The sequence below is a fragment of the Pteropus medius genome, unplaced genomic scaffold, assembly GCF_902729225.1.
Source record: "Pteropus medius unplaced genomic scaffold, Ma_sr-lr_union100, whole genome shotgun sequence".
Classification (NCBI taxonomy): Eukaryota; Metazoa; Chordata; class Mammalia; order Chiroptera; family Pteropodidae; genus Pteropus; species Pteropus medius.
The window spans coordinates 15,343-32,309 of record NW_024346667.1 but is presented as its reverse complement, the minus strand read 5'-3'; the positions used below and the strand labels follow the sequence as shown (position 1 = coordinate 32,309).

At 40.5% G+C, this 16,967-nt stretch overlaps 1 protein-coding gene and 1 pseudogene across 1 annotated transcript in view; one reads left to right on the top strand and one right to left on the bottom strand.

The window, feature by feature from the left end:
- Nucleotides 1-6,936, top strand: part of SLC7A11 (solute carrier family 7 member 11) — a 67,109-nt gene extending 60,173 nt beyond the window's left edge. The window contains exon 12 of the mRNA XM_039875803.1: nucleotides 5,978-6,936. Coding sequence (XP_039731737.1) covers nucleotides 5,978-6,039 — 62 coding nt within the window. The 3' untranslated portion in view covers nucleotides 6,040-6,936. The remainder of the gene's footprint in view (nucleotides 1-5,977) is intronic.
- A 6,207-nt stretch (nucleotides 6,937-13,143) lies between these two features.
- LOC120613529 (uncharacterized) lies at nucleotides 13,144-13,259 on the bottom strand (annotated as a pseudogene).
- Nucleotides 13,260-16,967: the final 3,708 nt, after the last annotated feature.

The following is a 16,967-nucleotide window of genomic DNA, read 5'->3' as shown; positions in this document are numbered from 1 at the left end:
AAGCTGCTCCCATGTGTGACCATGACTTCATTTATGACATCTCACCGAGAGCTGCTTAACGCACTTGACAGATGCTTCGTGAAGACCACAGTGCAGCACGTTAATTTGTTAAGTTTGCCCATGTTTCTTAGGGGCCCAAAGCACCTTCCTCGTAAGGATCGAATGAGACCCATGCACGTGAAAAGGTTTTGAGGCCTTTTAAAAACACACACACACTGTTATTCTTGTTGCGACTTCTGAGGAAGGTTGATTTTGGGCTAGGACTTGGTGACTTTGGGCTTAGTTCCTGAGCTTGTAGGTGCATTGGGCCAGTCAGGTTCTGCGAGGTCTGTCGTTGCTTCAGCTGGTTAGAAGAACAACTGCTGGACGTGAAAGATAAAACCCAAAATCCGGCAGTTGCCGTTTGGCGTCGTAGCTGGCAGTTCCTGGAAGTACCCGGTGCAGACTCACCAGCCCACCTGTATCGAAAGAAATAGTTTTGTGGGGCCGATTATCCACAAAGAGCCTGATGCGAGCATCGGTGTAGCCGGTGCTGCCGCTCTGGGTTTTCCTGGGTCAGTGGGGAACCTCCTCAGAGACTTGCCTGGGTCTGCTGAGCACCCCCGTCTCACCCCACAGCTTGAGGACAACCTAGAAGAAAAAGTTGGGGTGGCTCCAGCAACTACCCAGAGCCCAAATGAGTCACTCCTCCCAAACCTCCATAATGATGAAAATTATTCCTGAAATTCCAAGAGAGACCGTAAGAAATCCAGAGGAGAATGGGGGAGTATAAAGGGCTGGGGGTGCAGAACCAGACGAGAGGGATTCTTTGGCCTCACGAGCGTCGAAGATCCAAACTGAGCATTCGGGAAGGGGGCTGTCAAACAAGGAAAGCAACAGGGTCTCCCTCTGCGGAGGCTGTACGGTGTTGTGACCTGGGTAGGCCGAGGGCTGGTGCTCCCCGAATAGAGAAACACTTAAGAGAAGGCTTTTGTTTGGGACCTGGAGGAGCAGACACTGCATTAGAAAGGCAGTCATTAAAAAAAAACAAAAAACCCCCAAAAACCAACTCTCAGTAGATAAACACATGACTAGTCACACACACACAGACACACAGCGCACTTGTGCAGCCTACTGCAGGTGGCTACAGCGGGACTTCTTCAGGGAGGAAGGGCTGTGGGGGGCGGTGAGCTTAACCCCACTGCTTTGCGTCTGACCGCGGCACATAGCAAAGGCCTCCTGTTCCACCCTGTCAGATGGCCCTAACTCCTCCGCTGCCTGCAGACGCCACCTCTCCCTACTACTGACTGATACTTCCTTTTCCACAATCTATTTTTCTACCATAGATGTACCATGTCTTTTCTGTAGGCGTGGACTGTCATTGTTCTCGAGTGTTCCTTTGTGCTCCATGCTCATCTCAATACGGAATGGGCTGTGACAAAATAGAATTTATTTAAGCTTTTTTTTTCCTTAGAGTTTTCTATTTGCCAGAACTGTGCTGGACTCTTCATAATTCACGAATATTATCGAAATTAGTGTGCTGAGGAAAACAACTTTGGGGAATACCGTTATAATAGAAAAGATGAAAAAATATTGCTCTTCGAATGGGAATAATATGGCTTGGAAGGGACTGTCACAGGTGACAAGTCATAAAGACGGCAGGCTCTCGAGGCTCCAGGACTAGTAGTAGTCGTCTGAAGAGGTTCTGGAGGATCGATTATAAAGATGAGAAGTGAACCAGAACCGACACTCCGGGAAAGTAGTCACAGAGTTCAAACACGGCTGAGATAAAATGACCTTAGCTATCGTCCAGCCCTGCGGTTCCTGCATGTTAGTCCCTCTCAGAATCACGGATTTCTGATTCGGAAGGTCTAGGATGGGGCTTGAAAAGACGCATTTCTAATATCCCAGGCGATGCTAGCGTCGCCGGTCTGGGGAATACATGTTGAGAGCCACTGACCTTGTCCGAGTCTCTCATTCTTCTTTTTTATAAAAATAATTTAAAAAAAAAACAAAAAAACCTTTTTATTGAGATACAATTGACATATAACATTGTGTAAGTTTAAAGTGTATACTATGTTGGCTTGAGACATTTGTGTAGTGCACTATGATGTCTACAATAGCGTTAGCTAATATCTTTATCATGTATTTATCATTTCCTTTTCGTGTCGAGACAGTTAAGATTTAGTCTCGGAGTGACTTTTGTAAAATGGTATTGTTGACTATAATCAGCATCTCGTGCTTTAGATCTCCAGAGCTTATTTATTTACTAGTTGTAAGTTTGTGCCCTTAAATAACATCTCTCCAGTTCCTCCCACCCCCAGCCCTGGCCACTGCCATTCTACACTCTGTTTTAACAAGTTTGATTGTTTAGATTCCACACATTATTGCATACAGAATTTGTCTTTCTCTGCCGGAGTTATCTCAGCATAATGACTTCAAGATCCACCCATGTTGTTGCAGATGGCAGAGTTTTCTTCTTTCTCATGGCTGAACAATATTCCAATATCTGTGTGTGTGCGCGTGTGTGTGTGTGTGTGTGTGTGTGTGTGTAATATCATATCCATTCATTCGTTGATGGACTTCCAGGCTGTTTCCAATTTTTGGCTCTTGTGAATAATGCTTCAATGAACCTGAGTGTGCAGGTATCCCTTTGATATACTGAATTTAATTCCTTTGGATACATACCCAGGAGTAGAATTACTGGGTCATAAGGTAGTTCTGTTTTTAAGTTTTTCGGGAACTGCCATACTGCTTCCCCAATGGCTGTACCAATTTATGTTTCCACCAACGGTGGATAAGGGTTCCCTTTCCTCCACATCCTTGCTGACTTTTGTTATCTTTTGTCTTTTCTTCTTTTTTGAAGAATATGGGTGTTTTTAATTGCTTCTCTTGTGCAAGTGCTTGGTTTCCTTGTTTCACTCTACTCCACGCAGCTGTCAGGAACCCTGGTACCTTCCATCTTGTTTCTGCGTCCCCTGGGGCAGTGTCACTTTAAGTGAGAGCTGCTTGCTAACAGTTCCATGAAATGTGTCGTGACATCCTAACTTGTGTAAGGTGACATGTCATTGTGGTTTTATTTTGATTTCCTTGACGATTAGTGATGTTGAACACCTTTTCATTTCTATGTCTTCTTTGGGAAAAAAAAAAAAAAGTCTATTCAAGTCCTTTGCCCAGTGTTAAAATTGGATTATTTTCTGGTTTGCTGTTGAGTTGTCTGAGTTCTTTATATATTTTCAACATTAGTCCTTTATCAGATATACGCTTCGCAAATATTTTTTCCCATTCTGTAAGTCGTCTTTTCAATTTATCGACTGTTTCCTTGGCTTTCAGAAGCTCTTCAATGTAGTCTCACTTGTTTATTGTAGTTTTTGCTGCCTGTGCTTTGGTGGCTTAGCCAAGAAATCATTGCCTAGGATTTTTCTTCCTATGTTTTTTTCCTAGAAGTTTTATGGTTTCAGGTCTTACATTTAAATCTTCAATCCATTTCAAGTAAATTTTTGTCAGTGGCATAAGGTTGAGGTCCAGTTTCATTCTTTTGCATGTGGCTATCTGGTTTTCCCAAGATCATTTATTGAAAAGTCTGTCCTTTCCCCATTGTGCGTTCTTGACGGCCTTGACAAAAATTAGTTAATTACATATATGGAAGCTTATGTCAGGACTCTCTATTCCACTGATTTACATGCCTATTTTTATGCCAGTACCATACTACTTTGATGACTATAATGTTATAATACAGCTTGAAATCAGGTATGATGATGCCTCCAGCTCTGTTCTTCTTTCTCAGTATTATCATTTGGCTATTTAAGGTCTTTTGTGGTTCCAAACAAATATTAGGACAGGTTTTGTTTGTTTGTTTGTTTTTGTTTTTGTTTTTGTGAGAAATGCTATTGGAATTTGGATCAGGATTGCATTGAATCTGTAGATCACTTTGGGTCATGTGGACATTTTCATAGTATTCTTCCAATCCAGGAACATGAAATATCTTTCCATTTCTTTATGTCTTCTTCAGTCTCTTTTTATTAATGTCTTATAGTTTTCAGTGTACAGATTTTTCACCTCCTTAGTTAAATTCACTTCTCAGCATCTTAGTTTTCAATATTATTGCAAATGGGATTGCTTTCTTAATTTCTGTTTCAGATACTCTGCTGTTAGTATACAGACACGCAACTGATTCCTGTGTGTTGATTTTATATCCTGCAATTTTACCGAATTCATTTATTAGTTCTAACAGTTTTTAGTGGAGTCTTTATGGTTTTCTATATATAAGGTGTCATTTGTGAACAGAGATAATTTCACTTCTTCCTTTCTGATCATGGATGCCTTTTATTTCTTTTTCTGCATAATTGCTTTGGCTAGGACTTCCAGTATATGATGAACCATCATTGCATCCCAAATATATATCGCACTTGATCATGGTGAATGATCCTTTAATGTGGTGTTGAATTCAGTTTGCTAATATTTTGCTGAGAATTTTTGCATTCCTATTCATCAAGGATATTGGTCTGTGATTTTCTTCTGGCGTCTCTGTCTGACTTTGGTATCAGGGTAATGCTGGCTTTGTGAAATGAGTTTGCGAGGGTTCCCGCCTCTTCCAGTTCTTCGAACCGTGTGCGAGAAGTGTTGGTGTTTATTCTCTGTGTTTGGTAAAATTCACCAGTGGAACCATCTACTCCTGGACGCGTCTGAGCCTTGACCTGCCACGGGAGTCAGATTCAGGGTCGTGTCAGTGCCCCTGACGATGAGGGGTCAGAGCCAGGACCTGGGCCCCAGGGGATGGGGCTCAGGGCGGCAAGAACCCATCTCAACAATGACATGGGATGCAGGGCAGCGAGGCTCGGCAGCAGCACAGCCCCAATCATGGCAGCCGAAGTGTGACTTGGGACCCTGGGGGCAGGGCCCAGAGCAGGGGAGGCTGTCTCGGTAATGCTGGGGAGAAGCCAAGCTGGGCAAAGAGCAGTGACAGCTCAGGTCTCGATTACGGCAAAGTGCTGTGGCACCAGACCCCTGAGAGAGAGAGGTGGCGGGGCGGGGGAGGTCGCAGCAGCATCTGGGGACTCCGAGGGCGGGTCTCACCTTGGCAACAGCTCCAGGGTCTGGGAACAGATGCAGAGGAGGGGCGCTCAGGTTGTTGAAGACTATGGGAGACCTCTCTAGCAAAAGCTGCGAATGTTCGCAGGGTGAGGCTTGCAGGGTGGTGGTGGTGGTGGGGTCTCCTTCTCCCCTACCCTGCGGTGAACTTCTCCAGAGCAACTACTGGGGTTGGGACGATGCGGGCAAGGTGCTTCCTTCACACTTCGGTGTGGCCATCCTCGACTTTTGAGCTCTGCCGGGTTTCTGCTGCTGCTGCTTTGTTGTCTAGACCTTTTCCTGAGCTGTTTTCTTCAATATGTAGCTGTTTATTTTTTGTTGTTCTTGGTTTGTTTGTTTTTTTACGGTGGGGGGTGGGGCGTGGATGCACGTCGGGAGCTCCTAGCCTTGCACCTTGCTGACGTCACTCCCAAGTCCCTTATTCCTATAGATGAGGCGAACGAGGTCCTGGGAGATGAGATGCTTTGCTCAGTAGGATACTACAAGGTTGCGGCTGGAAATTTTATTTTGATTTTTTTTCTCCTGATTTTGCCAAGGAATTGGTTGTAATCTCATAGGTGTGAAAACAACAAAAGCAATTTAAAACTGAATATGAAATGTGTTTTTGAACATTTATTTATATCTTGATCCTGTTGCCTCAAAATATTTTCAGCCTCCTGGTTCATAAATAAAAGTCCTTATTTGAATATAAAATATTAATGTATTCTTGCTGGGAAGTTACAGAAGTGACAAATAAATTAATTGAGGATGATAGGATTCTAATGAAGTAAATCATTCTTGAAAGGGCTCTATGAAATAGGCAGTTGTGTGTTTTCAGTATTCAACCCCAAATAATTCACCTTTTGCTGTTTTTTATGCATTTCTGATTTCTGTGCATTTTTAATTTCTCTTCGTTATTTCTTTGTAGGCAGAATAACCAGAACCTTACAAATAATACTGGAAGTTGTACCAGAAGAAGATTGTCATTAATTATGAATTTATGCATTTGAAATCTTGGCAATCTATCCTTGGCCTTGTTTCTGCCGAAAAGGCTGAAACAAAACATGGACGTTCACTTCATTTTATGAAAATCCAGAGGATTGCAACTTTGGTGATGGACTGAAAGGAATCAGTTATTTCTATTCGTATCGTTTAGTGTATTCAAACTGGTTTCTAAGAAATTTAATTATAACTCCACGTAGTTCTAGAAAACTGATATGCAACTATACTATGAGTTCACGTGATTCTTGAGTGCCTGATACCCACCTTTTGAAGTTAGGGGGAAAAGACTGTGGAATGGACAATTACTTCAGTGGTCTTTTGCTGTAATATATCTTACCATGGCTAAGAACCTTCGATTGGAGACTGAAATGTTTTCTATACGTATGGGTTTTGTACAAGCGGTTTTTACATACTATAGGTGACCATACTGTGAAAAGTGTTTTCTGCTCTTCTGGAGGAAGAAAGAAAGACAAAGCAGGCATCATCACTGTGGACAGAGGAGAGAAATTTATTTTACATTGGCATTGCATTGCTTCCCCTTAGGTATCAACTTAGATGTCACTCATCTTTTAATGAGTGATACTCAGAGCATTTTGAACAAAGGACAGAGTTGGGATATGCCCAGTTTTAATGGATACGTTGAAGAAGAGCTGCTAGGGGCTACTGTTCATGAGACAAATCCACAAATTATGTTTAAGTAAAAATCCTTGAGAATTTATTAGGGTTTTTTTTGTTTGTTTTTTGTTTTTGTTTTTCACTCATCGTTAGGAAGGCACGTGGTTATATGCCATTTGGTTTTTACGGCAGCTCCTTTGATCAAGAAAGGATGTAACTTTCTTACAGCAAAGCCATACTCAGTTTGGTATTAAATCTTCTTAAGCACAATCACCTGTTTTGTGAATAATTTACCCTTGATAAATACACCTAAATATGTGCATTTTCGAATCTTCAAATTGCAATATCAACACAAGACAGAAATCACCAAGAAAGAAAATGCCCAAAATATTATGCAGTGTTAGTAATTCCGAATTTTTTTTTGTTTCATAGCTATTTTTACATGGTGATGAATTTTGACAGGTTGTACATTTCCTTTATACATTTTATGTTCTGTTAAAATAGGTCTTCGGCTACAACTGTCCAGGTCAATTAGGAAAAGGCATATATTCACATAAAAACTGAGGAAGAAATGTCATTGATAAAGAAAACTTACAGCTGATGTTTCTAAAATTTTTCCACTTTTGTGTCTAGGCTCTGTCAGTAATTTCCTCACCTGAATTATCATTCAATTCATAAGAGATAACTGGTAACAAATTCACTGAAAGAAGGAGAAACTGTGCATGCATGTGTGTATCCATACAGGTGTTACATACTGGGTTTAGAAAATATTGTGGAATTTTCAAATGAGAGTCATAGTATGATGAAACCTGTTAACTGTTTAGTCAGCATATTTCATTCTTTAATTTTTTTGTCCATTTGAAAATAAGAATTTTTTGAAAGAATTACACTGATTAAAATCATTAAGAGAAGATGTAGAATTTATAGACAATCGACAAAAATCGTAATGATAATTTATAAATTGGGCAATACCAATTCACTAATTTCAATTTTTACTCTTGATAACATTTAATACATATCCAAGATTGACATTTTGTCAGCCAAACCTAGTGTTTGGATCTCTAAGTGAACTCATAAAAAATCCTGCCTTTTTCTCTTATCATAGGGGTTCATATTTGTCCCATAGTCTATTTTCTATATCGACTCATTCATATCTCTCCCCACTGTATCGTTGCTGGTGGTCAAAATAGATTCCCTTATATCCAATTTTTATTTTTATTTTTATACCTTAAGCCCGTATAATCTAAACCGAAGAGTTTTCTGTCTAATGGAAAAAAAGGTCAAATCACTTGGAGAGGTTCAGGTGGTTCTTGATTTTTCCTGAGGTTAATGTGCTTATATCAACAGTGGCAGATAGGTATCTTCATTTTATTTGTTCGTTTATTTTTTGTTTAATGTCTCTTTAAATAGATCCTTGTACAAGCTAACCAAAATACTCGTTATTCATTCCATCATTATCAAAAATAATTTTTCACTGTTAACATTTCTAGTACCTTTGAAATACTGTTTTAACTAGACAGAAAGCCAGTCAGTAATTTTTAAAGAAAATGATGGAGATGAAGTTGTACTTCCACATATTTTTAGGACACATCAGACAAGACACAGGGTTTCTGTCATCAGGGAATCAGCCTTTTTAATTGCTATTCAGAATGCTATCCTGTTCTAGAAGAGATGGCCGACTCTGGTCCCAGACATCAGCGTTAGGTGTGTGTACACGCACGCATGCACACGTGCTTGTACCTTATTCTCCCCACCCCCACTGGTGCAGAAGTAAGTCAGATTCTTAGGTTATGTTAGAAATGCATGACAGTTTAACTAACATGAAAATATGTACATTGGAACAAATTTCCGGGTTGTTTTTAGGTGTCTGATAAAATTGTTTGCACAATCGCTATTTGCTGTCTCAGCAGATCGTTAGCCTGACTATAGTTACATCATTCAACAGAATTCTTCATGAACTGTAATCGCTCTTCAGGAAACTCGTTATTTCATCTCCATTTGCAGATGGCGGTAATGCCGGCTAAGAAAAGGAACATCTTTGACCTAACGTTGATTTCTTATAATTGAGGAATAGGTTATGAAAAGATAGAAAACTAAAGGTCAGAGTACCGGGAAATGAAAGTGATTGGAGGTAATGATATTTTGGTGTAATTTATTATGCGACATAGTCAGAGAAATATTAAAAAATAATTGTCCGCTGTGCACAGGTGGGTATCCTGAGAAGCTGATGAAATGTGGGCTTCGGTACCCCTCACTTAGGCATGCCCCCTCCGAGGTCCTGTGCCTAATTTTGCATTGGGAGCTTTGTATTAATTTTCTTCAAAAAGATCAGTAGACTACTTCTGGCCCTGTAAAATCTGCATTTGTCCCTGTGAGTGAGGTAAAATACTCCCATCACTTTTTCTATTGGAAGTAAGCATGGGCGTTTGTAGGATATATTTTTAAATAAAGTTGTCAGTTAGTTGAAGTACTCTGTATAAGGGGCTTTCTCATAATGTATATTATGTGCTATAAAAGGAGAGTTTCACCTGTGACGTATTTTATGTGTCAGTTCCGAATGATAGAAAAAACAATGAGCGGGATTTTTCTCGTAGCTCTTTTTCTTAGTCTGGAAGGAAATAGAGATTTGGGATTTGAATGCTGATGAGTCAAGAAATTTAATTTTTTTCTTAAATATAATCTCGCTTCGTTTTGCCCTACATGATACGCTGTATGTCGGTGCTGATAATGGTTACCAAGTTGTATTTGACTTTCCTCACCAAAGTCAGGAATTAAAGCATGTCATTGTGTAACTGGCAAGAGGCTCGTGGTGGATACAAATTAGAGGAGATAATGAATCATCTTGACAGCTTCTGTTTACATTAGTTATAGGTCAAAGAATTATTACCTATAAATGTTTTTAGAATAATTTTCCCATTAGCAGTATTTTTAGTAGTTCTCAATATACATAATACCTAAAAATGTAACCTCTTGGTGGTATTCATAAAATATTTAAAAAGTTATTTTAACAGCAAAGTTTTGGAGATCATTTTTTCTTTTTGTCGCATTTTCAAACGAGTCGACACCGAAAAGTGAGTGTTTGGTTTAGTTCGGATTGGATACAAATTCACAAAGGCGAAATCATGGTCTCACGGGAAATTCACCAATTTTCCATATGTCGTGAGACACTGTCCTTCTTCACAGTCTCATAAGGATGTTAACTTGATCTTTTTGAACCATTGCTCTGTTGTCTTGAATGCGTCAATAATTCCCTTTGTATTATTTTTTGACATGATATCCTCAGGATAGGAGTAAGTCCTAATGTGAGTTTATACAGTATTGTTATGCTTAGTATGAAATGACCCCTTGGGATTACTTCGTTGGTATCCCCGCCCACTTTCTCTGTTGCCATTGGCTTTAAAGTATCACCGGTGGATGGTTACGCGCTCCAAAGAGTTATCTGTTACGTGTGTGTATTTTAGCTAGTGGAGCAAGGGTCCACTTCTAGTATTAGTAACTGCCTTAACGGTCCTATGGATAACGATTCTCTCAAGAAACCGTGGGGCGTTAGGCATCTGAACGCCATATGGATGGATGCACTGGTTCGAAAGTGAACATTACTTTTTTCCCCTCAGCATATACACTACTGATTTTTTAAAAAGTCTGACTTTCAAGTGAACTTACTTGTTCGAAGACTTGCTTGCTGAGTCCTTATTACCTCTTGTCGAAGCCTCTAAAGGCCGAGCCGAAAGCTAGAGGGGAAAAAAAACAAAAACCAAAAACACTAATGCACAGTTATCTCATATGCACCAGTGATCGTATCTTGAGCACTTTGTGCAACAGGGGATGTTGTGCAGCATCTCGTGGGAAAACACGTCAGGCCTTGGTGTGTTACAGCTGTGGCAGGTGGGTTGTGAGTGGTCTGACTTAAATGAGGATTGTGAAGCAAGACCCCACTCATTCCTGCTAATTCTTCGGCACATGTTCAGCAGCATATTCGTCTCACACTGGGAGGCAGTGCCGTGTGGCTCCTTGGTTCTAGCTTTGAACTGCCATATTTCAAAGGATTTCTGAATTCTTTCTTTCCTGGCATTTCTCCTTCATTCCAAATTCCCATTTACCGACTAATGTAATATAAAGAATATAATACTAAAAGTAGAAGAATAGTTTGGACAAATGAAACACAGATTGTTTCAAATGAATGAATGTGTGCCTATAACAGGATAGAAATGATCTACGTGAAACTACTGTGTATATTCATAAAGTCAAATAGTACTTAATTGTTCTTGAAGCAGAAAACAATGCATGTAGCTACGGTTATTACACAAACAACAAGAATTCTCCCAAAAGTTTAAGTAGTCTGGGATTATTTTGATCCTTTCCTCAGAGAAACATTTCACCTAATAGTTTTTCCTTGTGAATCTTATTACTGCTGCCATAAATCTGGAACTAGACCGTTAATACTTAAGTCTTGTAAAATGATTCTTTTATTATCCATGTTCAGAGGGTGGCATATCACTTTTAGCCTGTTTGCGGCCGATGCCTGTGTTCAAAAATCACTGGTTTTTTTTTGAACACGGGTATCGACCTCGCGCTTCTATCTCCTTGCGACTTGCTGACAGCATAATAGTAATGGGTTTTCAGTGGTACCTCCAAATAGCTTGAGAGTGTGCGAGCGTAAGCCTCCGAAGTGCTAAGGATGTTTTGCTTAGTACTACAAAGCAGAGGGTCTTCTCCCTTTGCCAGACTGGTGAACAAACATGTCGCTGTGTTTCACTGATGTTAAATGTTGGCTCCCCGTGGCTTTTGAATAAGCACAAGTCAGAGAAAAGGAAGCCACGTGGCCGCCTGGACCGAATGCTTGGAGAACTCAGTTCTTCCTGCTTTTCCGACAGAGGTTTGGCTCAAGATTTTATTTGTAGAGTTTCATTTTTGCTTTTCCTAGAGTGGGTTGGATGGTAGCGATGCACTGGTAGAGATGGTTTTTAGTTGTTGACTCAGAGTTCATCTCATGATGAATCTTTCATGTCTTTTTATGGTGAATATGTCTGTATTGACTTTATAAAAATGGGTTTAGTGAGCTTTGTGTTAACATTTGACTTAGTAACAGTAACTTCTTTTTCAGTTATCAAGGGGCATAAAAATCTGTATGTGTGTTGGTATGTTCATATTAACATATTATTAGGTACTATATTTGAATGTATTTAAAGGCCTTGTATGTCCTACGGCAGGCATCAGTAATTTGCACCAATGGAATCAATTTAGCCCAGTGAGAAGGTGGTAGGCTCCTCTGGAGGTTTGTGCTGGCAGCGATCTCTCCAATCTGTGCTCACACCATAGTTTATAGACCAGCTATACCCCTCACTTTGGATCCGGAATGCATTTGTCATGACCTTGTACTATTGTCCTAATCATGGGAGGGGGGATCGGTGGATTTGTCCTGGTGACCTAAAATGCAGGCACAGAGAAATCCGGCTGAGGAAGAGTGAGCCTCAGTCGATATCCTACACGGTCCTCATCTGTGGCAGGATTTCTTCACTCTGGCATTGTGATAATGAAACTTGGTAAAGGGGATCGTGTATATTTTATACCAATTTTACACAGTGTCTTAGATGGATAAATTTTTAAAGAGCAAAATTCCTTTTCGGCACCTACACGCCAACCATATTCAGAGTACGAAGATATTCAGCTGTGAGAATGTAAATAGTGGAGAGAGACTTTCGTTTGCGGATCATGTTGTGTTTCTTGGGGTTCTCTGGCACATGTGATATGTGAAATAAAATGGATTTTTTACAGCTTAATGACCTCCCTCCGGGAAGAGTTCTGGTGTAGCAATCGCACGGCCAGATGGTGTTTATGGGCTATTTGTGTAAGTGGTGAGACACTACGAAATAAGTGTGACTTCATCCGGCGGAAACTCCTGACACATGTGGTTTTATGTGGAACAAATTTTGGTGCACTATGATGTCACTTAATTTCGCATCGAATTTAACTTCTATTGTGTTTATGTATGTGCACATTTGTCATGCTTCCAGCTGCTTCAACTTTTGTATGTATATATTTTTGTACATATTTTTACTTTAAAGTATTTTAAATAGAAATTAAATAAACATTTGATAGTTTACATAATAACAGTCATGTTTTGCTTTTTTTTTTTTTTAGCACTGTACATTTTATTAAATTGAAGGTTTGGGGTTTAACGATTAGATTTATCTATCACTGATTCTGTGAATTTGTTGAATCTCCCACTTATCATCAATTTCCTGTAGGAAACACTGAAAACGGCAGCAGACTCAGTAAACACCGCAGACCCTCTTCTTCCTCATGGCCTACACCCAATCTGCGTGCTGGTCCAAAATATCTCGCAACTTCTTTCTTCTGTTTTCACCTGTCTTAGTTTAGTCTTCTTATTTCTTTATATATATACATATCTATGTAGATATATATGTATATATGTGTATATGTATGTATATGTATATTATTATTATTTATTATTTATGCCTACAGCACCTGGTCTTCCTAGGTGGTCTCCCATCCAAGTACTAACCAGGCCCAACCCTGCTTATCTTCCGAGATCAGACATCGGGCTTGTTCAGGGTGGCGTGGCCGTAGACCATTTGTCTTCTTACTTCTTGCCACTTAACAAAAGTCTCACTTCTTGTCTGTCTCTCGTTCAGCCTGCACGTGTTTCCCCAGAATGGTATTTCTGAAACACAAATATTATACAATTCGTCAATGGTTTCGCATTTTTTTAATGGATGGATAAAGTCCCTCGTGTAACACAGAGAGCTTTTCATAATCTGCCGCCTTTTTCTCTCCAGCTCCAAATGGCAACTTCTACCTTCTCTGCAGCCATATTAAATGTCTTTTCCGTGGTTCAACAAAGAAAAGATGCCATTCTCTCATATGACACCCCGCAGAATCTTCCAGGAATTATGTTTTCCTCCCTCATTCCCATCTGCTACCCCACACATAGCAAACTTCTTTCTGCCTCACATTCAAGACTGAATTCAAAAGTCTCCTCTTTCAGAAATTTGCCCCAAGCTGGTTCAGGACCCGACCCCTGAACACCTTCATTTTCTGGGACATCCCTTTTTACGTTCCTATTGGCTATTGGTATATCTTTTTGGAAAATGTCTATTCAGGTCCTCTGCCCGTTTTAAAAATAAATTTTAAAATGGTTTTTTTATACTACATTTTAGATATTAACCCCTTACCGATGACATGGTTTGCAAATGTTTTCTCCTACCCCGTGGGTTGCCTTTTCATTTGTCGAGTGTCTCTTTTGCTGTGCAGAAGCCTTTTGGTTTACTGTAGTCCCACTCATTGATTTTTGCCTCGTTGCTTATGCTTTTGGTGTCATCTAAAAAGACACCATTGCAAAGACCAATGTCAAAGAGATATCTCTCTGTTTTTATCTAGCAGTGGTATCACTTCAGATTTTACATTTAAGTCTTTATGTTAAATTATTTGGGGTGAGTTGTGTAAGCCAAGGGTCCGGTTTCATTCTTTGCATATGGATATCCACTTTTCCCATCACCATTTATTGAGGACGATTCTTTTCCTCCAGTGAGTGAGTATTGTAGATTCCTCTGTCAAAAACTAGTTGACAATACATGCGTGGGTTTATTTCTCTTGATTCCGTTCCATTGGTCTCTATCTGTTTTTATGACAGTATCATATGAGTTGATTACTGTAGCTTTGTAATATAGTGTGAAATCAGGAAGTGTGATGCCTCCAGCTCTGTTCTCCTTTCTCAAGATTGCTTTGGCTATTTGGGATCTTTTGCGGTTCCAAACAAATGTTGGGATTGTTTTCTTCCATTTCTGTAAAAAATGTCATTAAAATTTTGATATGGATTGCATGGAATCTGTAGATCACCGGGACATTTGTGTGGACATTTTAGCAATGTTAATTCTTTTGATCTATGAACATGGGATGTTTTCCATTTATTTGTGTCTTCTTCAGTTTCTCTCATCAATGTCTTATAGTTTTCACTGAACAGATTGTTTCTCTCTTTGGTTAAATTTATTCCGAAGTATTTCATTGTTTTCGATGCTTTGGTGAATGGGTGTCAGTGTACAGAAACACATAGATTTTTGTATGTTGATTTTGTATCCTGCAACTTTACTGAATTTACTTATTAGATCTAATAGTTTTTTTGTGTGTGTGGAGTATTTAAAGTTTACTAAATACGGATCACGTCATCTGCAAACAAAGACAGTTTTACTTCTTCCTTTCTGATTTGGGTTCCTCTTATCTTTTTTGCCTATGTGCTCTGGCCAGGACTTCCAGTACCATGTCGATGAGGAGTGGTGAGAGTGGGCACTCTTGTCTTCTTCCTGATCGTAGAGGAAAAGCTTTCAACCTTTCACCGTTAAGTATGATGTTAGCTCTGGGTTTGTTGTATACTGCCTTTATTGTGTTGAGATATGTTCCTTCTATACCCAGTTCATTGAGAGTGTTTATCATAAAAGGATATCCTATTTTGTCACATGCTTTTCTGATCTATAGAGAAGATAATATAATTTTGATCTTCCATTCTGTTAATGTGGTATATCATATGCATTGATTTGCATACATCGTACCATCTTTGCATCCCAAGAATAAATCCCACTTGGTCATTGTGTATGATGCTGTTGCATTTGGTTTGCTAGTATTTCGTTGAGAATTTACGAGTCTGTATTCATCAGGTCGAGCTCCCCAGGCACATGGTGTTGCTGGCTAGACTCTATTCTCTCTGGGCCTCAGGTTGGGCTCCGTGTTTGGACAGTCTGCTGGCTGTGCTCCACTCTTTGGTGAGGTCTCTGGCTGGAATCCCTGATGAAGCAGAACTGCCAACTATAGTTTGCGTCCGGGCGGGGCTGGAGGCTGTGCTCCATGGTCAGGCAGGGTTGCTCTCTAGGGCCCTTGAGTGGGTGGGAGTGAAGGCTGTGCTCCATAATTGGGCAGTGCAGCTAGCTGGGCTCTGTGCTCAGCAGTTGAGAAGTGCTCTAGACTCGGGCTCCAAGGCTGCCTCGGGTCACTGGGCTCCCTTGCAGATGGGGGTGGAGGTTATGCTCTGCAGCTGGGCAGGGCTGCTGGTTTGGCTCTGCCTGCGCAGGGCTGTTGGATGGGCTCCACAGCTGCCCAGGCTCGCTTGTCGGGCAGGGCCAGAAGCCATGTCCAGCAGTTGTCTGGGCGGGGTTGTAGAATGGGCTCTGCCACTGGGACAGCCCGCTGGCTGTGCACCCAAACTAGGCAGAACTGCCAACCGAGCTCCCTAGCCAGACGGGGCCACTGGCTTGGGTTTACAGATGGGCAGCGCCATTGTCTGGGATCAAAGTTCAGGCATCACTCTGGCCGGATCTCCGCCGAGATCTGCAGACTCACCACTGTGAGCCCTTCTCCCCTTCTGCATCTCTGACTGACCTCCAGTGATCCCCGTGAGGCGACACCTAGATTGGTTTCCTGGGAAGCTTCGGGAAGGATGGAGAAGCTGGGCATCCATTTCCAGCTCTCCTTTACCCTCTGGAGAAATCATAGGCCGGGGGAAGGGACCTCCCAGTGTGGCATTGCATGGCCTGAAGGAGGGGAGACATGTCAAAGTGAAGCCATTCCTCTTACTCTGCAAATACAATTTTTTTTCTGTTTGTCTGTCTGTTCATGGTCCAGGCGTGCTTTAGCTTCACTTCCAGGTTTTGAGATCTTCACAAAAACATCTTGTCTCTGGGTAGTTGCTCATTGCTCTTTCTGTGAAAAGCACTAAAGTCAGGAACCATCTATTTTGCCATCTTGCTTTGATACAGATTGTCATACCCAGGTTTCCCTTTCCTGAAGTTCCAGTACCAGATGTTCCTCTATGCATTTATCATCACATATTGATTTCTTTAAAAGAATAATTCGATATCCAGGTATGCCTAATTCTAAGAAAAGGTTAATATAGAAAGTTTAAGATTTTTAGTTAAACACTTTCTCAAATTAAAGCTCTCAGATTTCCGTGAGAGAATATTGAATCAAAGTACTGAAAGAGCAGAAGAAATTGAACAGTGGTTCAATTTTGTAATAGATGTTATTTATCATTTTCATTAAATGTCGTATTAGCCATGTGCATTGCACTGACTAGGCTACTCCTCACCACTCTCTGTGAATAAGACGATGACAAGTTTCGCTTTCCTTTCTGGATTAAGAAAATGATCCAAAATAACTAAAATGGGTTGCCAGAGCAACAGAGAAAGTCAGAGAGGACAGATTAGAAATTCTGATTATCAAGTCATTCTTAAATTTCAGATTATTGAATCGAGCCATCTCTTAGGCGAAGACAATTACTGTGTTTTATTTGT